Source organism: Heterocephalus glaber, unplaced genomic scaffold (genome assembly GCF_053883595.1).
Source record: "Heterocephalus glaber isolate CG9 unplaced genomic scaffold, H.glaber_assembly_v1.0 deba00001666, whole genome shotgun sequence".
Classification (NCBI taxonomy): Eukaryota; Metazoa; Chordata; class Mammalia; order Rodentia; family Bathyergidae; genus Heterocephalus; species Heterocephalus glaber.
In genome coordinates, this window is record NW_028258406.1 from 4,154,432 (window position 1) to 4,173,781 (window position 19,350).

At 33.9% G+C, this 19,350-nt stretch overlaps 1 protein-coding gene across 6 annotated transcripts in view; it reads left to right on the plus strand.

Moving 5' to 3' along the window:
• Diaph3 (diaphanous related formin 3) overlaps positions 1 to 19,350 on the plus strand; it is a 501,638-nt gene that overhangs the window by 246,194 nt on the left and 236,094 nt on the right. For all 6 annotated transcript variants that reach the window (XM_087197467.1, XM_087197470.1, XM_087197468.1 and 3 more), the window contains 2 exons: positions 6 to 100; positions 4,836 to 4,937. In XM_087197467.1, the coding sequence (XP_087053593.1) occupies positions 6 to 100; positions 4,836 to 4,937 (197 nt within the window). The remainder of the gene's footprint in view (positions 1 to 5; positions 101 to 4,835; positions 4,938 to 19,350) is intronic.

The following is a 19,350-nucleotide window of genomic DNA, read 5'->3' on the forward strand; positions in this document are numbered from 1 at the left end:
CTTAGCAATCTTCCTGAGTTCTTTTCGGGTGCCATATGAGGAAATCAAAATGATGATATTGGAAGTGGATGAAACACAGTTGGCAGAGTCTATGATTCAGGTAAACAAACAAGCAGAGCTTAAATTCCAATATTTCATTGCAAACTCATTAAATAGAAATCTGTAAGTGAAGCAAAATTCTTAACCCAAATCATTCAACTGAAAAATCACTGCTGCATAATTAGCTTTAGCATAACTTCTGCATTGCCAGGAGATAAAACTCTGTATCTTCTCTTAACTGCAAACTCAATATAATGCTATCAGAATGATTACATTTCAATTATTTTAAAGCCTGTGAAAGGCACAGTGCTTCATTTTACATGTATATTTTTGGTTTTGTTACAGTTAAAGAATAGTGGTATTGTAATATAAATTTGTATAACTTTCATAGAATATGTTTTTCTTAGGCTTATAAAGTTGCGTTATTACTGATATAGGAAAGTAAGGAAGTTTTCATTAGTTATCTTTGCTAATGAGCCTTTCCTTAAGTCATCTGTGTTCCTCTGCATAATAGAGATTGTTTGCCTAGTACTCTATTTGTTCAGAAGACCAGAAGGGTTTTTGTTTTGTTTTGGTTTTATTTATTTATTTATTTATTTTTTTTGGAGACAGGCTCTTGCTGTGTAGTTCAGGCTGGCCTTGAACTCACTCTGTAGTTCAGGCTGGCCTGGAACTTGTGGTGATCCACCTTCTTCAGCCTCTTGAGGGTGGGGATTATGGGTGTGTGCCACCACGCCTAGCTGAAGACTAGAGGATTTTTAAAATGGTTTTTACCCTCAGATTTTTTTATTGAATGCTAGTGTGGTATCACAGTTATTTTCTAAAATCCATGTAGGAGATTATTTATATTTCCATAGAATTTAGAGTTGGAGAATCCTAACACAAATGACATAAGGAGAAAAATCTCTTCAGTTTACTCCCTTTTGCTCTTATACGAATATGCTTACAAGAAAAATTTTCTAGCAATTAAAAAGAAACCAAAATAATTTGTTAGTGTCAAGGGATTAGAATTATTTTAGATGCTTTAACTCATCAATAAATGATGTCTTTAGAAGTTTTTTTAAAAGTTTACCCTGTTAATATGCCTTCTAAAAAGTAATAGTGATATATTATCATTTATAACTTATATGTCTCTAAAATTCATAAACTGCCTTATTCAATAACTCTTCTTTAAGCATTTTTCTCCCTCTAGCAGTTGTTTTTTATAAGCTGAATTTTTGAATTTATTATTGTTGATTGTGTATGTGGCTTCTTGCTGGGAGCAGATGCTACATTCGTTAAAGAAAAGTTTTTCTCCTTAATACATGTTTGTATTTCTTATAATGAATTTGTTAAATATTTACAGAATAGCTTTTAAGTTGATTACATGAATGTTTTGGATGATCATTTGGCTTTTGTTGTCTACAAATAGAAAAAAGGTCATTTGCATTTAAAGCTCATGTTGCAAACACGTTTAGCTTCTTATAATTTCTTCATGTATTTTCTATTGCTGCTACAATTTACCACAAACTTCATAGCTTAAAATAATGTATATTTATTAGGTGACATTTCTGTAGGAAAGTCTGGCATTGGTGTCACTGGGTTGAAATCATGGTGTTGGCAAGTTCATTTTTGTAGGCTGTAGTGAAGAACTGTGTCTCTTTTTCAACTTCTCATGCAATCAGTATCTTTCTGTTTCTTTCTTTTATGGTCACAGCTCTGTTGTTCCTTCTTTGGTTTAAAAGTATTTTTGTGACTACATTGGGCACACTCAGATAATCTGGGACAATTGCCCTAATTTGAGCTCAGCTGATAGCAACCTCAATCCCATCTATAAATTTAATCCCCTTTATCACATAACCTATATATTTATAGGTGCTGAGAAGTAGACCTCAGAGTGGGTGTTGTTGTTATTATGCATACCATACTCAATAAATGTAAGACCAATTTTATGACTTTAAAGCCTAAAATATTTTTGAATATAAATTTTCCATACATTCATTAAAAATAAGAATTTCATGCTATTTGAACTCTAATTTTAAACAGATTTCCCCAGTTTTACATGTAGAACTACCTAATTGAACAGGGCTTAGACACAGAGCATTACCTTGTAATAATCACTATTTTAGTTGGCTTTGTTCACACTTATATTTTTATTTTCCTATATTTAGTTATTTCTGTGTAATAGATCAGCACTATAATATTTTTCATGGCATTTTTACACATCATTTTTTATCCGTTTAAAATAAATGTACATAATTAAAAGACCTTGTCCCACTAGACTTTTATTAATTTCTGTTACAAATTTTTTTTGTATCCACTGTATGCAGATTAGCTATTAGGCTCTATCTGAGGTAGATTTCACCTTCTTGGAATTTATATTTTGCCAAAGGAAGTAATATTTCATACAGGATAGACAGACAGTACCTTATGAAGTTTGGGTAGAACTACAGAATGTGTTGGGAGAATGCATTCTATGTATATGTGGATCCAAGGTTACTCAAAGGTGAATAAGGTATGAATGTAGGAAAGGCTGGGAGATTCTAAGAAAAGTACAGTGACAGGCAGTTATTCTGGTAGTATTAGGACTAAGCTGTGAGGGAAAAACTAGGTGTGCTTTGACAACTTGGAGAATTTAGTTTGACAGCAGCTTTAAGATTTCTACAGGGTGAGGGAAATTTGATAGGGAGAAAATAAAGGCAGGTTGGCCCACGCATTTACAAATCATGATCATTTTTCACCTTAGAGTCCAAAATAATAAAATGAAAATTAATAAACTCCTGTTAAAAGATTGAAATTAATATTAACTAAATTATTCATGGAGATTTGATAGTCATCTAAAGAATGCTAAAGAAATTCGGAGCCCGAGTGTAACGAGTAACCCAGACTATGGAGCGCTCAACAAAAATAGTTAAAAGAAAATAAAAATAACCAAATCTTTTCATCTCTATTTGAAAAATTATATGCCTTTATTATTTTTATTTACCTTGCTAGTATTACTATTAATTACCTTTCCTTGGCATGATCTTAAATTGTCACTTTTTTTGTCGTTATTGTCCATCAACAAAGTTTTTGTACAAAAGTTTACGGTGAGTCAGTGTATTAGTTACTTTTCCACCACTTGGACAAAATACATGACATTTCAACTGAAGGGGAAGGTTTATTTGGCTTATAGTCCCATGGGGTTTAGTCCATGGTTAGTTGGTTCCAAGACAGAAAAAGCATGGCAGAATGGCATGGTAGAGGACAACTGCTTACCCCATCACAGCCAGGAAGCAGAGAGAGAGAGAGGAGGAAGGAAGGAAAAACTGGGGAGAAGAATGTATCCTTCCACATGTGTGCATTTTTCAGTGACCTGCCTCCTACCAGGCCGCGCTTCTAAGCACACAAGACTCTTGGGAGAAATTTTAGATCTAAACCATAACAGTTCATAACTTCTTTGATCTAACTACCTTTGATGCATATCATGCTCTAACATGTAGCCAAAAAATCTTTGGAGATTCTTTTCTACCAGTGTATATGTAAATAAAACAAAGATGCGAAGAGGGGTTGAAGGGAAGGGAATGGATTGGGGAGAAAAGATGAAGCAAGCTATATCAGGTATAGGTACAAATTATCTATGATGAATGTTATCATTTTATATATCTAAAATGTACCAATAAAAATTCAAAAGGAAAAATCACATTCTGTAGGCTTAATTATAATTTGTACTTGAGGGAATAGGGAAAAAAGAACCAAGATACATCATGTACAGGTACAAATACCCAAGGATAAATGTAAACATATTGTATACGTAAAATGTACCAGTAAAAGAACTTAAGCAAAAAAAAAAAAAAATTGTACTTGACTTAAGGTTTACACAGAGATTACTGGCATTATAATTTGGAATTGTGAGCACCAACCACTCTTTTCCCCCCTTAATTTCATTATCAATATACTACCTACTTATACCATTTTGGAAGATCATGTTTTGAAAGAGAATTTATATAGACTTTGTGGGAATTTTTTAATCCTTTCTGTTCTACAGAGAGGGCACATTTATGTGTATTCTCTAAGTCTTCTTCACGTGGTTCTCTTCTTTAAGTGTGTGGGTTGGTAGGGCTGGAAGTGGACAAAGGAACTAGAGCACCCAAGTGAACCTGATTTCCAGATTACAAATGGTATAAACAAAGGTCCTTTTTAATCATGGGCAGTTAAGTTCCTAAAAGAGCTCTTTGTTTTTGTTTACAGGATATATCTTGTGTTTTCAATGTCCTTTCCATTTTTCTTCCACATCCAAAAAATTTCTTTGTCTTTATTTTGAAGATATCTTCAGTTTTTGTTATTAAAATATAATCTACTGATTAATCTTGCAAACACTGCCATCACAGTTCCCCTGATTTCTTTCTTCTCTATTCTTTTCTTTGCCCTATACTAGCAATATGATTTCTTTTATCCCCTCAAGTAAAGTATTAAGGTATGTTTGGCTTTGCCTTAAATTTCTGACATTTAATTTCCCTAATGTAATGGATCACATTTATCCAAGTGAGAAAGCTTTTCCTTTGCTATTGGTCAAGTTCTTTCTCAATTGTAAGCTAACCAAATAAACATTCAGTAGTGCTTGCTTTGAGTGTGTAGTAACTGGAATAGAGAAAAGGAGAATAGACTTCAAGATGTAGAGAGTATTACTTAAGGCTTGATATTAGAGAAGTTATCTAGGGAAAAGAGGCTAGCAATAACTTCTTCACTCGTTTCTTTTCCATAGTCAATTAATTAATTTTTCTAAAATTCAAGAAGTACATTTAGTAAAGATGTTTTCTTTTCATTTTCATTTTTAGAACTTAATAAAGCATCTTCCTGATCAAGAGCAATTAAGTTCATTGTCTCAGTTCAAAAGTGACTATAACAACTTATGTGAACCCGAGCAATTTACTGTTGTGGTAAGTACTGCATATCAGGGTGAACCCTTGAGGGGAGTTTGGTGCTGTGCAGAATAGGAAAGAGAAAATGTAAAGCTTTTTTCCATGTCATTGTCCCATACATTTAATGTTTATCTTGGTAAGAACATTCATAAGAAATGATTTAAAATATATATTGAAACTCTGGCCATAAGTCAAGTTTAAGAAGCTTTTGAAAAGTGTGTATGTGTATATATATACATATATATACATATATACATATATATACATATATATGTATATATATGTATATATATGTATATGTATAATTTTATACTCTCTTTAATGTCAGAATGTAAAGTGAAAACTGCACGTTTTATGAGTAGAATATATTTGTGATTTATTCTAGAGCTGTGCTTTCTAATGTTCCAAGAGTAACTTCAAGTTCATGTTTTAATCTCTCACTTGAGTTCATCTTACAGTTTCACTCTGAAATTAGAAATACAGTATAGTCTCTTTCTCAACACTGAGAGTGAGAAATGAATTCATTTAAGATGTGTTCTAAGGGGGCTGGGGATTTAGCTCAATAGTGCCACTGCTTGCCTTGCAAGCTCAAAGTCCCGAGTTTGATCCCCGGCACCAAAATAAATAAATAAATAAATAAATAAATAAATAAATAAATAAATAAATAAGTGTTCTAATTTCCTTGATAGTCATCTTGTTCCTCCCTGTTTTATAGGAGCTGGGTGTCTAAAGAGGTAAAAAGTTTTGCCAATGGTATATATTAGCTGTATTGCAACTTAAAATTAAGATTTTTATCAAGTTTTCTTTCCTTTGCTCTTTTCTCCTGCCATTACTTGATCATTTCTACATTTATTACACTCTGTCATTATAATGATAAAGTACTGATTTTTATAGGATTATTTATTTTTCATGTTTAGTTTTATTAACAACCTCCAGGGTTGTTATGATCCCATGATGGGATCATATTTGATATAATTTTTTAAATTCAGGTTGGTTAACTTATCAGGTGTATCTGTACTTCATTCTCAGTATGCTGTAGCCATTTGCAATTAAACCCCTTCCTATATTCTCTTAAACCAACCTTATTCAGCTCCTCTACCCATGAAGTTCCCAGAAGTGCAAATAGAAAACAAAAGAGCAAGAAGCAGAGCTTGTCCTTATTCTGAAAATCTTAGAATTTTTATTATAAAACCTTTTAATTAAAAAAACACTTTTCACTTTTTATCCAAATGGTACAGATTATTCCCCTCTTCCAATTCTTTTTTTTCTATATTTTTCTGTTGGCTTCATTTTATATTACCTGCTCAGTTTCTTTCTCTTGAGTCCCTGTTTGATATTCCACTAGACAAATCTCCCATATGAGAACAGGTTAATATGGGAGAATTTGTATTCAAGTCTTAATGAAAGAATATAGTGTTAATTTTTGCCCATCTCCTTTGAGTCTTGACTTAGAAGAATTTGTGAAATTATAATTTTATAATGTACTACATATATATATGTATGTGTATGTGTGTGTGTATATATATATATATATATATATATGCAAGGTCATATGAAGATGTCTCTTTAAAATAACTTTTCATGTTGCATATCATAAAAAGATTTAAACCTGTTCCAGTGTCCTAGTTGTTGACATAAGAGTGAATTCAAATTTGTTGATAATTTAAATTCATTCAAAATGGCCAAGTTATTCCCTCTTTTAAAAGTCTAGAGTTTACAACCAAAGAGATACAATTTATAAGCAGTGTAGTGTTAGGAGTCAGAAAGTTAAAACAATTATCTTCTTAGATATCAGCATGCAATGTTATAATCTTGATTTTAAGATAGAGACGGAACATTTCCCTTTCAGGACATGTCAACTCAGGTTTGACTTGGAGTTCACCCACTCTGTACCAGGCCAAACCTGGGTGCAAATGGAGGAATGTTGTTGGAAAATATTTCTTATGGACAATATGAACAATGCTTTAGTCCTCTGTTAATTATGAGCATTTATGAACATTGTTTTATGTTTTGATTTGTGTGGTACTGACTCTTAAAACGTAATTATTTTGGCATTTAAAGAAGGATGAAAATTCAGCAAGAAATCAGATTTTTTAAAAGTTTTTTTCTTTCTCTTTTCACCATTTCCAGTCCAACTCCCTTACTTCTCCAACCCCTTTCCATCCTCCCCTCCTTCAAAAGGCGAAGCTTACTAAAAAGCAGTGATCAGCCCTTAATAATTAATTCAAATATATTGAGGAGAGTATGCTAAACAATGTGGAGCAACTAACATTTTCTCTTCTTCCTGCTATATTAAAAACTCATTGTTTAATTTTGCTATTTCATTAAGGTGTGGTCTGTTTTCAGTTTATCAACTCTCCATAATATGACAGTTTGGTGATTTTAGGAAACTTTATAATTACCATGTAGATATCTATAAGATTCCCATAATATGTTTCAATTTTAAAGTAACACATATTGTGAAATTATGTTTGTATCAAAAATGGGGAATTAATGGGCCGGGGATTTAGCTCAGTGGTTTCGCCGCCTGCTGAGCAAGCTCAAGAACCCAAGTTGGATCCCCAGTACCAAAAAGGGGAATTAATGTGAGGTTAGCTAAACTGCACATTTCTACAAGACTTTTATCTTGCCTGAAAAAATTTACTTTTTTGATTCAGCCTAGATTTAAAATAGTAATATTTTTACCTGAAAAATCATCACAGAACCACAGTTAAATGATTTGGACTTGACTTTACAACCCCTCCAACACTGGTACTTTAATTTGTTTTGTACCACAGATGAACTTAACTCTGTTTCATCTGTGGGTTCTGTAGACTGATACTGGAATTTCTAGCATTTTCATATTAACCAAAATTAGTAGAATTCTATTACTTGCCAGCTAAACTTTTTCTTTTATACAGTTATGTAAATTCATAAATTTGATTCATATGAATAACAGATTTCTCAGGAAATGTGTTTTCTTCATACTCCCAGGGTTGAGAGAATGGTTGAATTTACTGAAGTTGTTTGCATTATATAATCAGCTTTAAAACTCCATAAGAATTGTTTTTAAAAAAAGTTGCAATACTACCAGTACATTGGTGTTCATCTGCATTATTTTCTCTTTGATAGAAAGACAGTGTGCAACATCCAGAATGTTAGCAAACAGTGTCAGTTAAAGATCAATTAATTGAATGTTCACAGAATTGACATGCAAATTAGAAACATGTTTTACAGTTATCATGTATTACTTACAACTTTCCAGGGTTCTATGTCCTATGAAATACGAGATATAAATTTATTATCAGAAATACTATATGTAATTGCTCCTAGAGCTTTAGCTAAGATCAATGTGTATTTGTTCTTTTTTGAAATAATGTTAATTTCCATTAAATTGCTTGTCCTTGAACCTTTTTTCCATCCAACCAGACCATTGTCCCCAAGTTCCCTGTAATACAGTGTTTCAATCCATATGCCTTGCCTTTAATGCTTATACTACCTCTTTTTTAAATTAAGAGTCTTAAATACGAAATAGTAGACATGAATACTTATATTTTTTTCTGGTGGTAGTTTCAGGGATTGAACTCAAGATCTTCAAATTTAGCTAAATTCCCCCTGTTCCCCAGTGGTGTGTGTGTTTGTATGTATGTGTGAGTAGGGGACTGAGGACTCAACTCAGGACCTTTGCACCAAGCCATATCCCTAATTCTTTTAGTTTTTATTGTGAGACAGTGTCTCCCTAAGGTTGCTACGTTTCTGAGGCTGCAGTTAAAATTGCAGTCCTCTTCTTTCTGTCTCTCGATTACAGGCATGCACTACCACACTTGGCAACATGAATTCTTTTATGGTGCTGAGAATTTAGTTGTTTATCTGGTGTTTCTAGTAATTCAGAATCTTAAGGTACCTTCCTGAACCAATTCTCTTCACAGGTCTTATGACAAGGCATAGGACCTTTCTCAATATAGTTCTCAAGGTGTTTTAGAGGTGACCATCCATGTGTGTGGTATAGTAGTGACATGGTGATAGGTAGTCCAGTAGCATTTTTCTTTTTCTTTCTTCCCTTCCTCCTTTTGCCTTTCTTTTTCTTTCTCTTCTCCTTTCCCTTCCTTTCTTTCTCCTAGTTTTAAAAATTTAAGTTTCATTATTAACCATCACATAATTGTCCATATTTATTGAGCACAATGTGATATTTTGATACACATACGCATTGTATAATGACCAAATCAGGATAGTAAGTCTATCTTTATCATTTCTGTGTAATAATAGCAATTAAAACCTTGTCTTCTAGCTGTTTTTAAAATACAGAATTAAAATCCAGTGGTATGAATTCAGGGCTTTAGATCTTGATGATATTATTAACTTGTTTCTGTAGCTGATCATTTATGTATATCTTCTAGTCGATTTTCTTGTATGAAAAAATAATATCAAACAACCTGAAGAAACTTTTATTTAATTATAAGAGACTAAAGGACCCCCGCTCTTCCAATTGTATTTTAGGGGAGTGCTCTGGGAAGTGGTTGATCTCTATCTTTTCGTAATGAATAAGACAGTTTACACAATGTTTTTATTTGTTGTTTAGACTGTCAGAGTCTATCAGAGGACACAGATTTTGACTGATAATGCTTAATTTGAAATATTTTCCCTGGACAGTCTAGGAGAAAAATTTAATAAATTGGTCTATATTTGAGATGTAATAGCCTTTTCTTTTATTCAACTTACATTTCTGTAACACATAAAGAAATGAAAAAAACGTATTTCCTAGAAACAGTAATTGAATCAGTTGTCTATATTTCTTCTAAGGTTCCTTCCTTCTTACTTCAGCTGTCCCTTCAAAATATTGCGTACTTACCAATGGTTGATTTTAATGGATTAGAATCATACCTTAGTTGTATGACTGCAGTTTTTATATTTGCATGTTTTCTTTGATCAGTAAGCCATTAGGTAAAATCACTGTGTTCACAGTGGCATGGTTTTAACTGTGTGAGAAATGAGTTATGTAAATATTCAATGGGATCAGAAGATTTGCTGGAAGTTTGGAAAGAGGCCTAAAAATTTGCATTTGAAGCTTGGTGTATGAGACTTTCTTTGATTAAAAATTCTAGGTTTTTTGAGTATTTGTCTCCATATCATTTAATTCTCTTAAACTGCCTGTTCTTCAAAAGAATCACATGTTTATAGGAAGATTAAATCAAACTAATGTCCTATTTGTGTACTGTATTTTGATTTGCTACCATTTGGTGTCACTGTAGGGCAGGACTTTTAAACTCTGCACAGTAGAGGCCTTTTTTTTTTTTTAATGAAAAAATGTAGGAACTTCATGCATATCTTTCTGCATTAAAAATGCCCAGTTTTAAAATACACCATGATATTCTTGTTGTAAAATATTCAAATAACATAAAAAGTATTAAATACAATGTGTATGTCCCTTTTCCTACTACCCCACTTCATTTCACACACATTGTTATTCTTAACAGTTGGAGACTTCTAATTCTGTTTTCTTGTGTTTATCAATGTATGCATGTTCATAAGAACATTTTGAAAATGCATTGTTGTGAAACCTTTTTGTACTGAATATTTTGAAGATGTTTTTTCATGTTGTACTGTTTTAAAACTCTTGTGTAGTATGCCTTAGCCTATAGTATGATTTCCTTTTATTTATTCTCTTAATGAAGGGTGGTTTCTTGCTTCCTCCACCCTTAGGGTTCTATAAAAGAAAATTCCTGTATACATCTTTGCATGTATATATATATATATATATATATATATATAGGTACTATATCATGATTATTATGACCATGGCCCAACTTTAAATTCTGGCTGTATTTCTCACAGGCTCTTTGATCTTACATAGCTATATGATCTTACATAGTTATTCATTCTTCTGTACTTCAGTTTCCTTATTTATGAAATAGGACTCTCAGTTTCTTATCACTGGTATAATGAATTACTGGAATCCTAGCAGCTTAAGACAGCAAAAGTTTATTATGTTTCAAGTCTGGATGGAGATCAGAATTTCATAATAACTTAGGAGAGCTACATTCCTATTGAGGGCTCTAAGGGGAGAATTTATTTCCTGGCTCTTTCCAGCTTTGAGAGGCTGTCCGCCTTCCTTTGACCATTGTGCAGCTTCACTGTTCTGCTATTTTGGCTCCAATTCCTTCTCTGATCTTCCTGCTTCCTTCCTATAAAGACTTTCTGATTATGTTGGGCCTACTTGAATAATCCAGGTAAACTACCCATGTCAAGGGTCTTCATTATATCTGCAACATCCTTTTGCCACGTAAGGTAACATATACATATAAGGTAACAAATAGTGTTGGGGGTTGAGTTAATAGATATCTATTTAGAGGACTATTATTCAGCTTGTCATAGGGACAGTAAGAATGCCCACTTCCCATACATTTTTAATCAAATAATTTGATATAATGTGCATAAATCATTTTCCAACCATAAAGTCTTTCTGAAGTTTAGCTTCTGTTATTAATATGAATTACATTATTGTTTCTTTGGAAAACAGTAGAATTTAAAATAAATCTAAAAGCATTTTTAATCTTGATAGTTACTGCCATAGTGCTCTTCTAGAATGCTTGTAAATTTAGTATGTATGTGGGATTTTTTCTTGCACTGTGTGTGTTTGTATATGTGAGATTTTCATGAACTGTATGAGTTTCTTGTAACAAACCTAATACTTAATACTATTCCTTTTGTTTTTTTCTTTATATTTTTTGATGAGATTACAATTATTATTTATGCTATACTGTATTTCTTCTTATAATTCTCTATTAATATTACTTATTTTTCTATTCCATTCCTGTCTTTATAGTTTATAGGAGCTTCTCACATACCCATATACTGTTACTTTGTAAACTTTTGTATCTTTTCTGTCTGCCTCTCAGTAATTGTTTATCTTTTGGGCTGGGGATTTAGCTCAGCGGTTTTTGACGCCTGCTCTGCAAGCGCAAGGACCCGAGTTCAATCCCCCGTACCAAAACAAAAATTGTTTATCTTTTATTTATGATATCTTCTGGACCTTGTGGTTTTGAGTTTGGTTTTAAAAATGAAATAAAACAGACTTGTATTAGACGCTTACTTTTAGAGATATTTCTATGGGGACACAAATGGTCCTTTGTACATAATAGGAACATAGAAAATAGCAAACTAATTAATCAATTCTTTAGTTTGGTAATAAGGAAAATCTTTTTTTTTTGTACCAGGGATTGAACTTGGGACCTTGCGCTTGTGAGGCAGGCAGCGGAACCACTGAGCTAAATTCCCGGCCCTGGAAAATCTTGAAAAGATATAAAACAAGGAACAAAATCCCAGTGATTATCTTTCGCAGATTCCTTGAATTTCTTTAGTTATTCCCCAGAACCTTTACATAGATGTCTAAAATTCTTAAAAGAGCTTTAGGCCTTTTGTTCCTGGTTGCTTTATTGATGTATAACTGATTTGGTATGAGTGGTATAGACAGTATTTAGAATATAGATTGGTATTAATTTTACCTATGAATATTCCCATGAGGCATCACCATAGTTAAGATAATGAACAAGTCCATCACCACTGAATGTTTCCTCAGGGCCCTGTGTGCTTCCCTTCTCCCCAGCAGGTATCTCATGTTTAAGTGAAGACTTCCTGCCATGCCTTTCCACCTCATGTCTTTTTCCTGTGTGTTTCCTCTTTGCTAAACAATTTGCTGCTCTCTGAAGGCCCCATGCTCAGGCCTATCAGTGAACTTTGTTTTGTTTCTCTTCCCTTTAAGGAGGTCTCCCTGGAAAGCTTCCCCTCAAACTTCTATTTTTTTTTTATGCAAACGTCAATATTCATCTTCTTTGTTACTGTAGTCCCTGTGCATATCTTTAAATGTCACTTACCGTGCTGGAAGAAAAATGGTATTTTTAAGCACATTTTAGGACAGGCATATCATCTTCATCTTCACATATCATGTCGTGACCATGTAATATTGATTAAATGAATCTAGGAAATAGGAAAGAGATGAACAGAAAAGATGGGAAAAACATGGCAAGAATAACAGAATACTAACAAACATTTTATTTATTTAAAAAAAAGGTTATTTTTGAAATAATTACTTTAATTTTTGTTAAAAATGAAATTCTAGAAAATGATGTCTCTGTGAGTAAGAATGGATTAGTTCAAAAGTAGATCAAGAAATAATACCTTGGTCATAAAAGTCTGAATTTGCACTTAAAAAAAATAGAATCTGCCATCCTAATGATAGAAGCCAGTTAACTTCTACACTGTACAGCATTCTACTGTCCTCTTGTACCTCACCCTACAATAGAGTTTTTCTTGATCCTTCTCTAACTCAGAAGGCCATACTGTCTGTGTGAAAACTCATGCAACTCTCTAAAATACTGCTGGTACTGAGTGGTTCTATTCTCTGAAGATTCTGAGGAAATTATGATTTAGGATAAGAATGATGGATTATTGAAACACCTTCAGAAAAGACTGTTAAAAACAGGTGAAAACATAAAAGAATATCTCCACTGAACCATTGCACTTTTTGAGCCTCTTTTACATCCCTTATGGGTTGACTATTTAAGAGCCTTGTTTCTCAGTTAGTACTTCAATACTCTTAAGAGAAAACATGGAGTTAGTTGGACATAATTTCTTCAAGAACACATTTTGGCCTCTTCTATTTGCTACTTCTTTTTCTCTTTAAATTCGTCTTGCATTTCATCTGCCAATTACATAAGTTGTGCAGTCTGGAATTGGTAGAATCTACTGTCTTTTGAGAAATAGAAGTTCCACTTACCTGCTGCTCCTGCTGCTTTTTGGTACCTGTCCACATGTCCAAGTTCACTCAGATTCCATAATACTGTTAGATAGCAGTTTGGCAATTGCATCTGTAAATCTTTCATGACTCAGAACGTTGTTTGGAATGATAATTTTTAAATAACTATTCATAGCTATTTAAATCCTAGATGTATGCTTCTTTTAAGATTGTAAGCATTTAGCCATCGTTTTGAATTATTCTTGTTACTTTAGTTTGCAACCTTTTTGACATGCTTCTACCAGGGGCCAGCACTCCTAGAAGCACAGTAGCACAGATTGATTTTCTCTCACCTACTTCTGGACTTATTAATATGGCTTTGCTTTTGAGTTGTCATAGATTTTTACCCTAAAAATCTTCAGACAGTTAATGGCTCTATAAATTTTTCTTTTGATCTGATTTCTGCCTTATATCTCATCTCATTCAGCTGCCTAAATGAAACAGTCACGATGCTATTTGGACTTTTAATTAAACTAAAATTTTGTTGTTTAATGTAAAATCAGCTGTCAGCTGAAAGATAATTTTTATCTTGCTCAGTCTAATATATTATCTTCTCTGAAGATATTTTTCCTCTAGGATTTCTTCTTAATTCTTGCTGCGTACAACAAAATGGAGTTGCGTGTTGACAAAACACAGAAAAGACTATACATACCTTTTCTTTATATGTTTAATAGAAAGTCCAAACTAATGCATGAGATTTATTTATTTAACTAAATATACTGACCTTCACAGAAAATTAGAGGATTTTTCAATAATTGAACTTAACGTTGCTTTCCCTGCCCATAGCATGAATATATTTGGGAACTTTCCTAATAGTAATTTGAGCTCTTATTAGATAATTCTGAAGAAATGACTCTAGGTAGCAACTTTTCCATTAGTGTAGGTCCCAGCCTCTTGATTTTATAGGGTCTTGGTTTCATGGGTGAATTTAGGCCTTTAGTTTATGCTGGAAACTATACTAAACTACTATCTGATATGTTTCATTTGAATACTTTGTCTCCATGATATGGCAATGATTAATTCATCATTGACTTATTTGACAAATATGTATTGAACTCTGAATGTATGTTAAGCATTGCTGTAGGGTCGGAGTTTATTGCAGTGAACATGTCTCTTAATTCCTTCTTACATTTTAGATTGGGGCAGTAACAATTTACAGATAAACGTGTGATATTGTAATGTCAGGTAGGAATCCATGCTCCATAGGAGGTGGTAGGACGGGAGAGAGAGACCATGTGTCAGTAAGATGGTTACGGAGGCCTCTAGGAAGAGGTACTGGCTGGGCAGAAGCCTGAGTGACCTTACTCAGACGTGTGCATAACTTGAGGAAGCGTGTGTAGATAGAAGAAACCACCACCTCAAGACTTTAAGGCATCACTGAGTTTGGTGATGGGAAGACGGTGATGGGAAGACAGTGTCTGCGGCAAAGTGACCAAGGCGAGTGGTAGGTGACAGAGGCCACAGAGGCCTTGCATGCATGGTTTAAGGCCTGGGGATTTTATCCTAAGAAAGCTGCTGGAGATTCAAAAACAAAGGGTTGAAATGATTACATTGGTACTTTAGGAGTGTTATTCTGCCAGCTGAATGTGGAAACAGATCGCAGGGTGGGGAGGATAAATGAAGCCAATGTTCGGTTATAGTGCTATTCCATGATTTCATTATTAAGGTGTGAATCTCAGTGGTGGTTTTACAGACTCCATGGTATTGTCTGGATACTTTCGAAACTAAGGAGGATAGGATTTCTACAGATTGGATTTGCAGTATAAGAAGAAGCAAGGACAGCTTCCAGCTTATTAGCCTAAGGTCAGAGTTCCCACTTGTAGAAATGAGGTAAAGCCTTGCATGAGGAATGGATTGTGGGAGTGAAAATCCCTTTAAAATGTCTGTAGACAAACAGGTGGGTACATGATCTATTCATTGGAGGTGTAACCTGGGAGTTCAGGACTGGAGGTTTAAATTTTGGAGCCAGTGACATACAGGTGGCATTTAAAGCAGTGAGACCAAATGAGATCACCAAAGGAGTGAATCAGAAGTGTAACACAGGAGGCAGTGAAGAGCCTGACAAAATATGCAGACTTTCCTGTTCTCATTCTTCTCCCTGGAGAGGGACTCATCAGCGGCAAACTTCTGTTTGTGTTTGCTGCTGGTTATCACCTCTCTGAGGAAAATTACAATCCCTGATCTAGGGAATTGTACAAGGTGATTTTATAATATGACACTGTTGCAATTTATTTCACAAACTAAGCATCAGTTGGGACGAGAGGGCTATTTGGTATGTGTGGAGTGTGTAAAACATCTTTGGAAAGAAGCTAATGGTCATGAGAATATGTGTCTGTGAAATGAAAGAAAAAATGACTTTAGCCTCCAGACCTTGTTCTAATATTGAGAGAAAATGGAACAGTCTCTAATATTTCACAATAATAAATGTATAGTGTCTATATTATACTATTAAGATAAAGTTAAAATGCTATAGTATGTGAGCATATTCCTCGATAAAGCAACTTTCATTAAATCAAGGGATTGAATTCATTTAGTTCAAATCTACATCAAAATAAAAATATCAAATCCTGCTATTAAATGGAAAAATCACTCACATACTTCCCATTGTGTTCTCTGTAGAGTGGGAGGATAAGTGGAATTGAGCTCTGAATGAATTCTCTTATGAGCTTTTGTTACCCTTGTTCCCTTGAAACAAGGAATGTCATCTGTATTAAATAACTGCAATTCTTTAATTTATTAGAACTAATAAAAACACAGCATGATCAGAATAAATGCTATTTCATTGAGTTGCTAACAGTAGTACGTTTCTTCAAAAAGTTTAAAATTTTAACTGAGATTTATATTTCTCTCCCCACTTTTTCTTTCATGATAAAAGTTACAAAAGTTTGCTTGTGCTTATACAGCATGCATATAACCTTGTGAAAGATTTTGATGATATTGAGAAATAATGTCTAAATTTATCTTTAACGCTGTCTATTCTTAACACAGTATCCAGTGATTTAGATCAGATAATGTTCCATCTCTTCCTGTATCTCTGTAATGGCTTCCCACTGCAGAGGGAAATCCTAAGTCCTCACAGTGGTCTATAAGCTCTGATCGCTCCCCATCTTGTCTCTTGCCTTATGTTTGACTTTTTTCCCCAACTAACTCATTTTAACAACGTGGGTTCTATACTGTTGCTCACATGTGTGAAATGCATTCTTAAGGTATGATATTCAAATGTGTTGATCACACACTAGTTTATTCTCTTTAGATCTGGCTTCCTCTGGTCATCTTCCTCACTCCCTTCTGGTCTTTATTCATAAATCAGCCTAGGAAGGTATTCTCTGAGTGACCTACTTGAAAATGCTTATCTAATGCTCCAAGTACTGTAATTCTTTTCCTCCTCCCTGTTATATTTTTCTCCCTAGTATTCGTCATTTTCAGATTTACTGTTATGTTCTATTGGCTGATCTATTAGCCTGCTGCAAGAATGATCATGATGGCAATAGTCATTCTCCAAGATGTTCATTGGTGAATTCTTATTGTTTTGAAGAATACCTAGAGTATAGTTAGCACACTATAAGTATTTGATGAATAAGTATATAAAATTCCCCATGATTCTTTATGGATTTGTTTTAAATCTTGGAAACTAAAATCATTTATCTCTTGCCTTACTGAGGCTTACCAGGCAACATATTCCTAGTATTGAATCTTGTGTAAAATAACTTTGTCTTGGTAGTCTGAATGCTTTCAGCTATCTTTCTTTTCTCTATTCTGACTGTACACACCTGAGTTTAAATTCTCCAAGTACCGTATACTAGCTATGAGACAGAGCAAGTTTCTTAGCCCCTCAGTTTCATTCTTCATAACGTGTACATGTAGAACCTGGGGTTGCGGTGACATTTATGAAAGGACGTGTGTAATGTGTGGTGCTCAGTTTTGTTAGCTGTTGGCTTCGTCCTCATATTTATATTTTGAACATTTTACTTCTAATCTATTGTGATCCAGTTCAGGGCCGTTTTCTTCAAGAGCCACATCTTACTTTGTAGTTAGAATTTTCTCTTTCTCTATTCCGTGATATTTACCATGTTTAATGTATGCATGTTTGCTCCTATCACCGTCTCAGTTACTCTCTTAGTGTCATGGACAGCCTCTAATTCCAGATCCAATACTCCTTCACCTCTCACCTTATTTGCTCTTGTACTGTGGTCATTATTTCACCCTTTGTGTTATGTCTACTTTCTGATATTCTCTCTCTCAGCTCCACTTTGCTTCATGTCTGGCTCTTCCCTGTCTCCTTCCCATTTCTACTAACATGTGAATAATTGTCTGACTCAGATTTTTGTCCCTTTCATTCCATCCCTTTCCTCTTTCTTGATGATTTTATCTATCCTATAATTATTTTACACTTTTGACCAATTATTAGATCTTCCAGATTTTCTGTATTTTGAATTTTAAATATATACACTTGCACACAGAGCGACAAAGGGGTTAGTTAAGTCAGGGCTTTACATAATGGTAAGTACTGACTGATGAACATTTTAGTTATCAATTAGTATGACTCTCAGGGCTCATATGGAGGCATATTATTGGAATTTTATTTTTCTTTTCATGAGAATGGCCTTCAAGAATATGATTCAAATCACTAAAAATCTGATTAGGGTAATCTCTTCTGATACCAGTTGCACATATTGGAGCTAGAAATATTTGCTAAAATCCTTCTTCTTCCTGCTCTCTTACTAGTGTATTCTAACATCACCTAGTTGCAAACAATAACAACTTGATGTTTTATTTATGGAAAGTGTACTTAATGACAAATTTAAAAAGAAACCTACAAATTTATTTAAATATTGTAAAACAGCTTTCTCTTTGTTAAATCATCTTGGCCACAGGATAGCTACAGGAAATCAAGCTCTTATTCTACATTAGTTTGGTCTGATTTTAAAAAGTATGGTATCTATTACTTGTTACACTTAAAAGATAAGGTTTTGATAATAGGAGCAGAGAGAGAGATTAATTTTGCAGTTTCAAGGTAGTAGCATTAAGTATTGCATCAAACAAGCCACCACAGAGCTGGGAAGTATCGTAATTACATGGCAATTATATGATCTGACTTTTTTTCAGTGATGTACAGGTCCAAAGGTATGTTCACATGCATTTAATCTGATGTATTTCTTAAGATAGCCCCTTAGGGTTACAAGAAGTGAAACCCATATAAATAGGTGACTGAATTAAAGCACCTTATTTTCTCCATCGCCAGAAGAGAAGGATTCAAACTGAGGATTTCTGACTCCAGATTTCCAGATTTCCTTTTGTTTCTACCGTATCATATTATTTCTAGATATGGAGCTCTTATTACATTGGCAAGGAAGTAGATACATACAAGTAAGAGAAAGGGAAAGGGAAAGGATTTCACAAGATAAACTTTAGTCTACATTGCAGTTTTTAGGCCTGATCCTGTCTCTGCATTTCTCTCTAGAAACCAATTACTAAACATTTTCTTTCTTCAGAAACATGGGATCCAAGTGGGAGGGGCATCCTTTGCCCTTCCTTAAAGAGCCTTGCATGACAGAACTCTGTTTGGCTGATTGCTCTTGTGACTTCCTTTAAGGCCCTTCTGTTCCCAATTTCTGTTCCCTTTCTCTTCCCAATTTAACAGAGAAACTGGCACTCTGATGC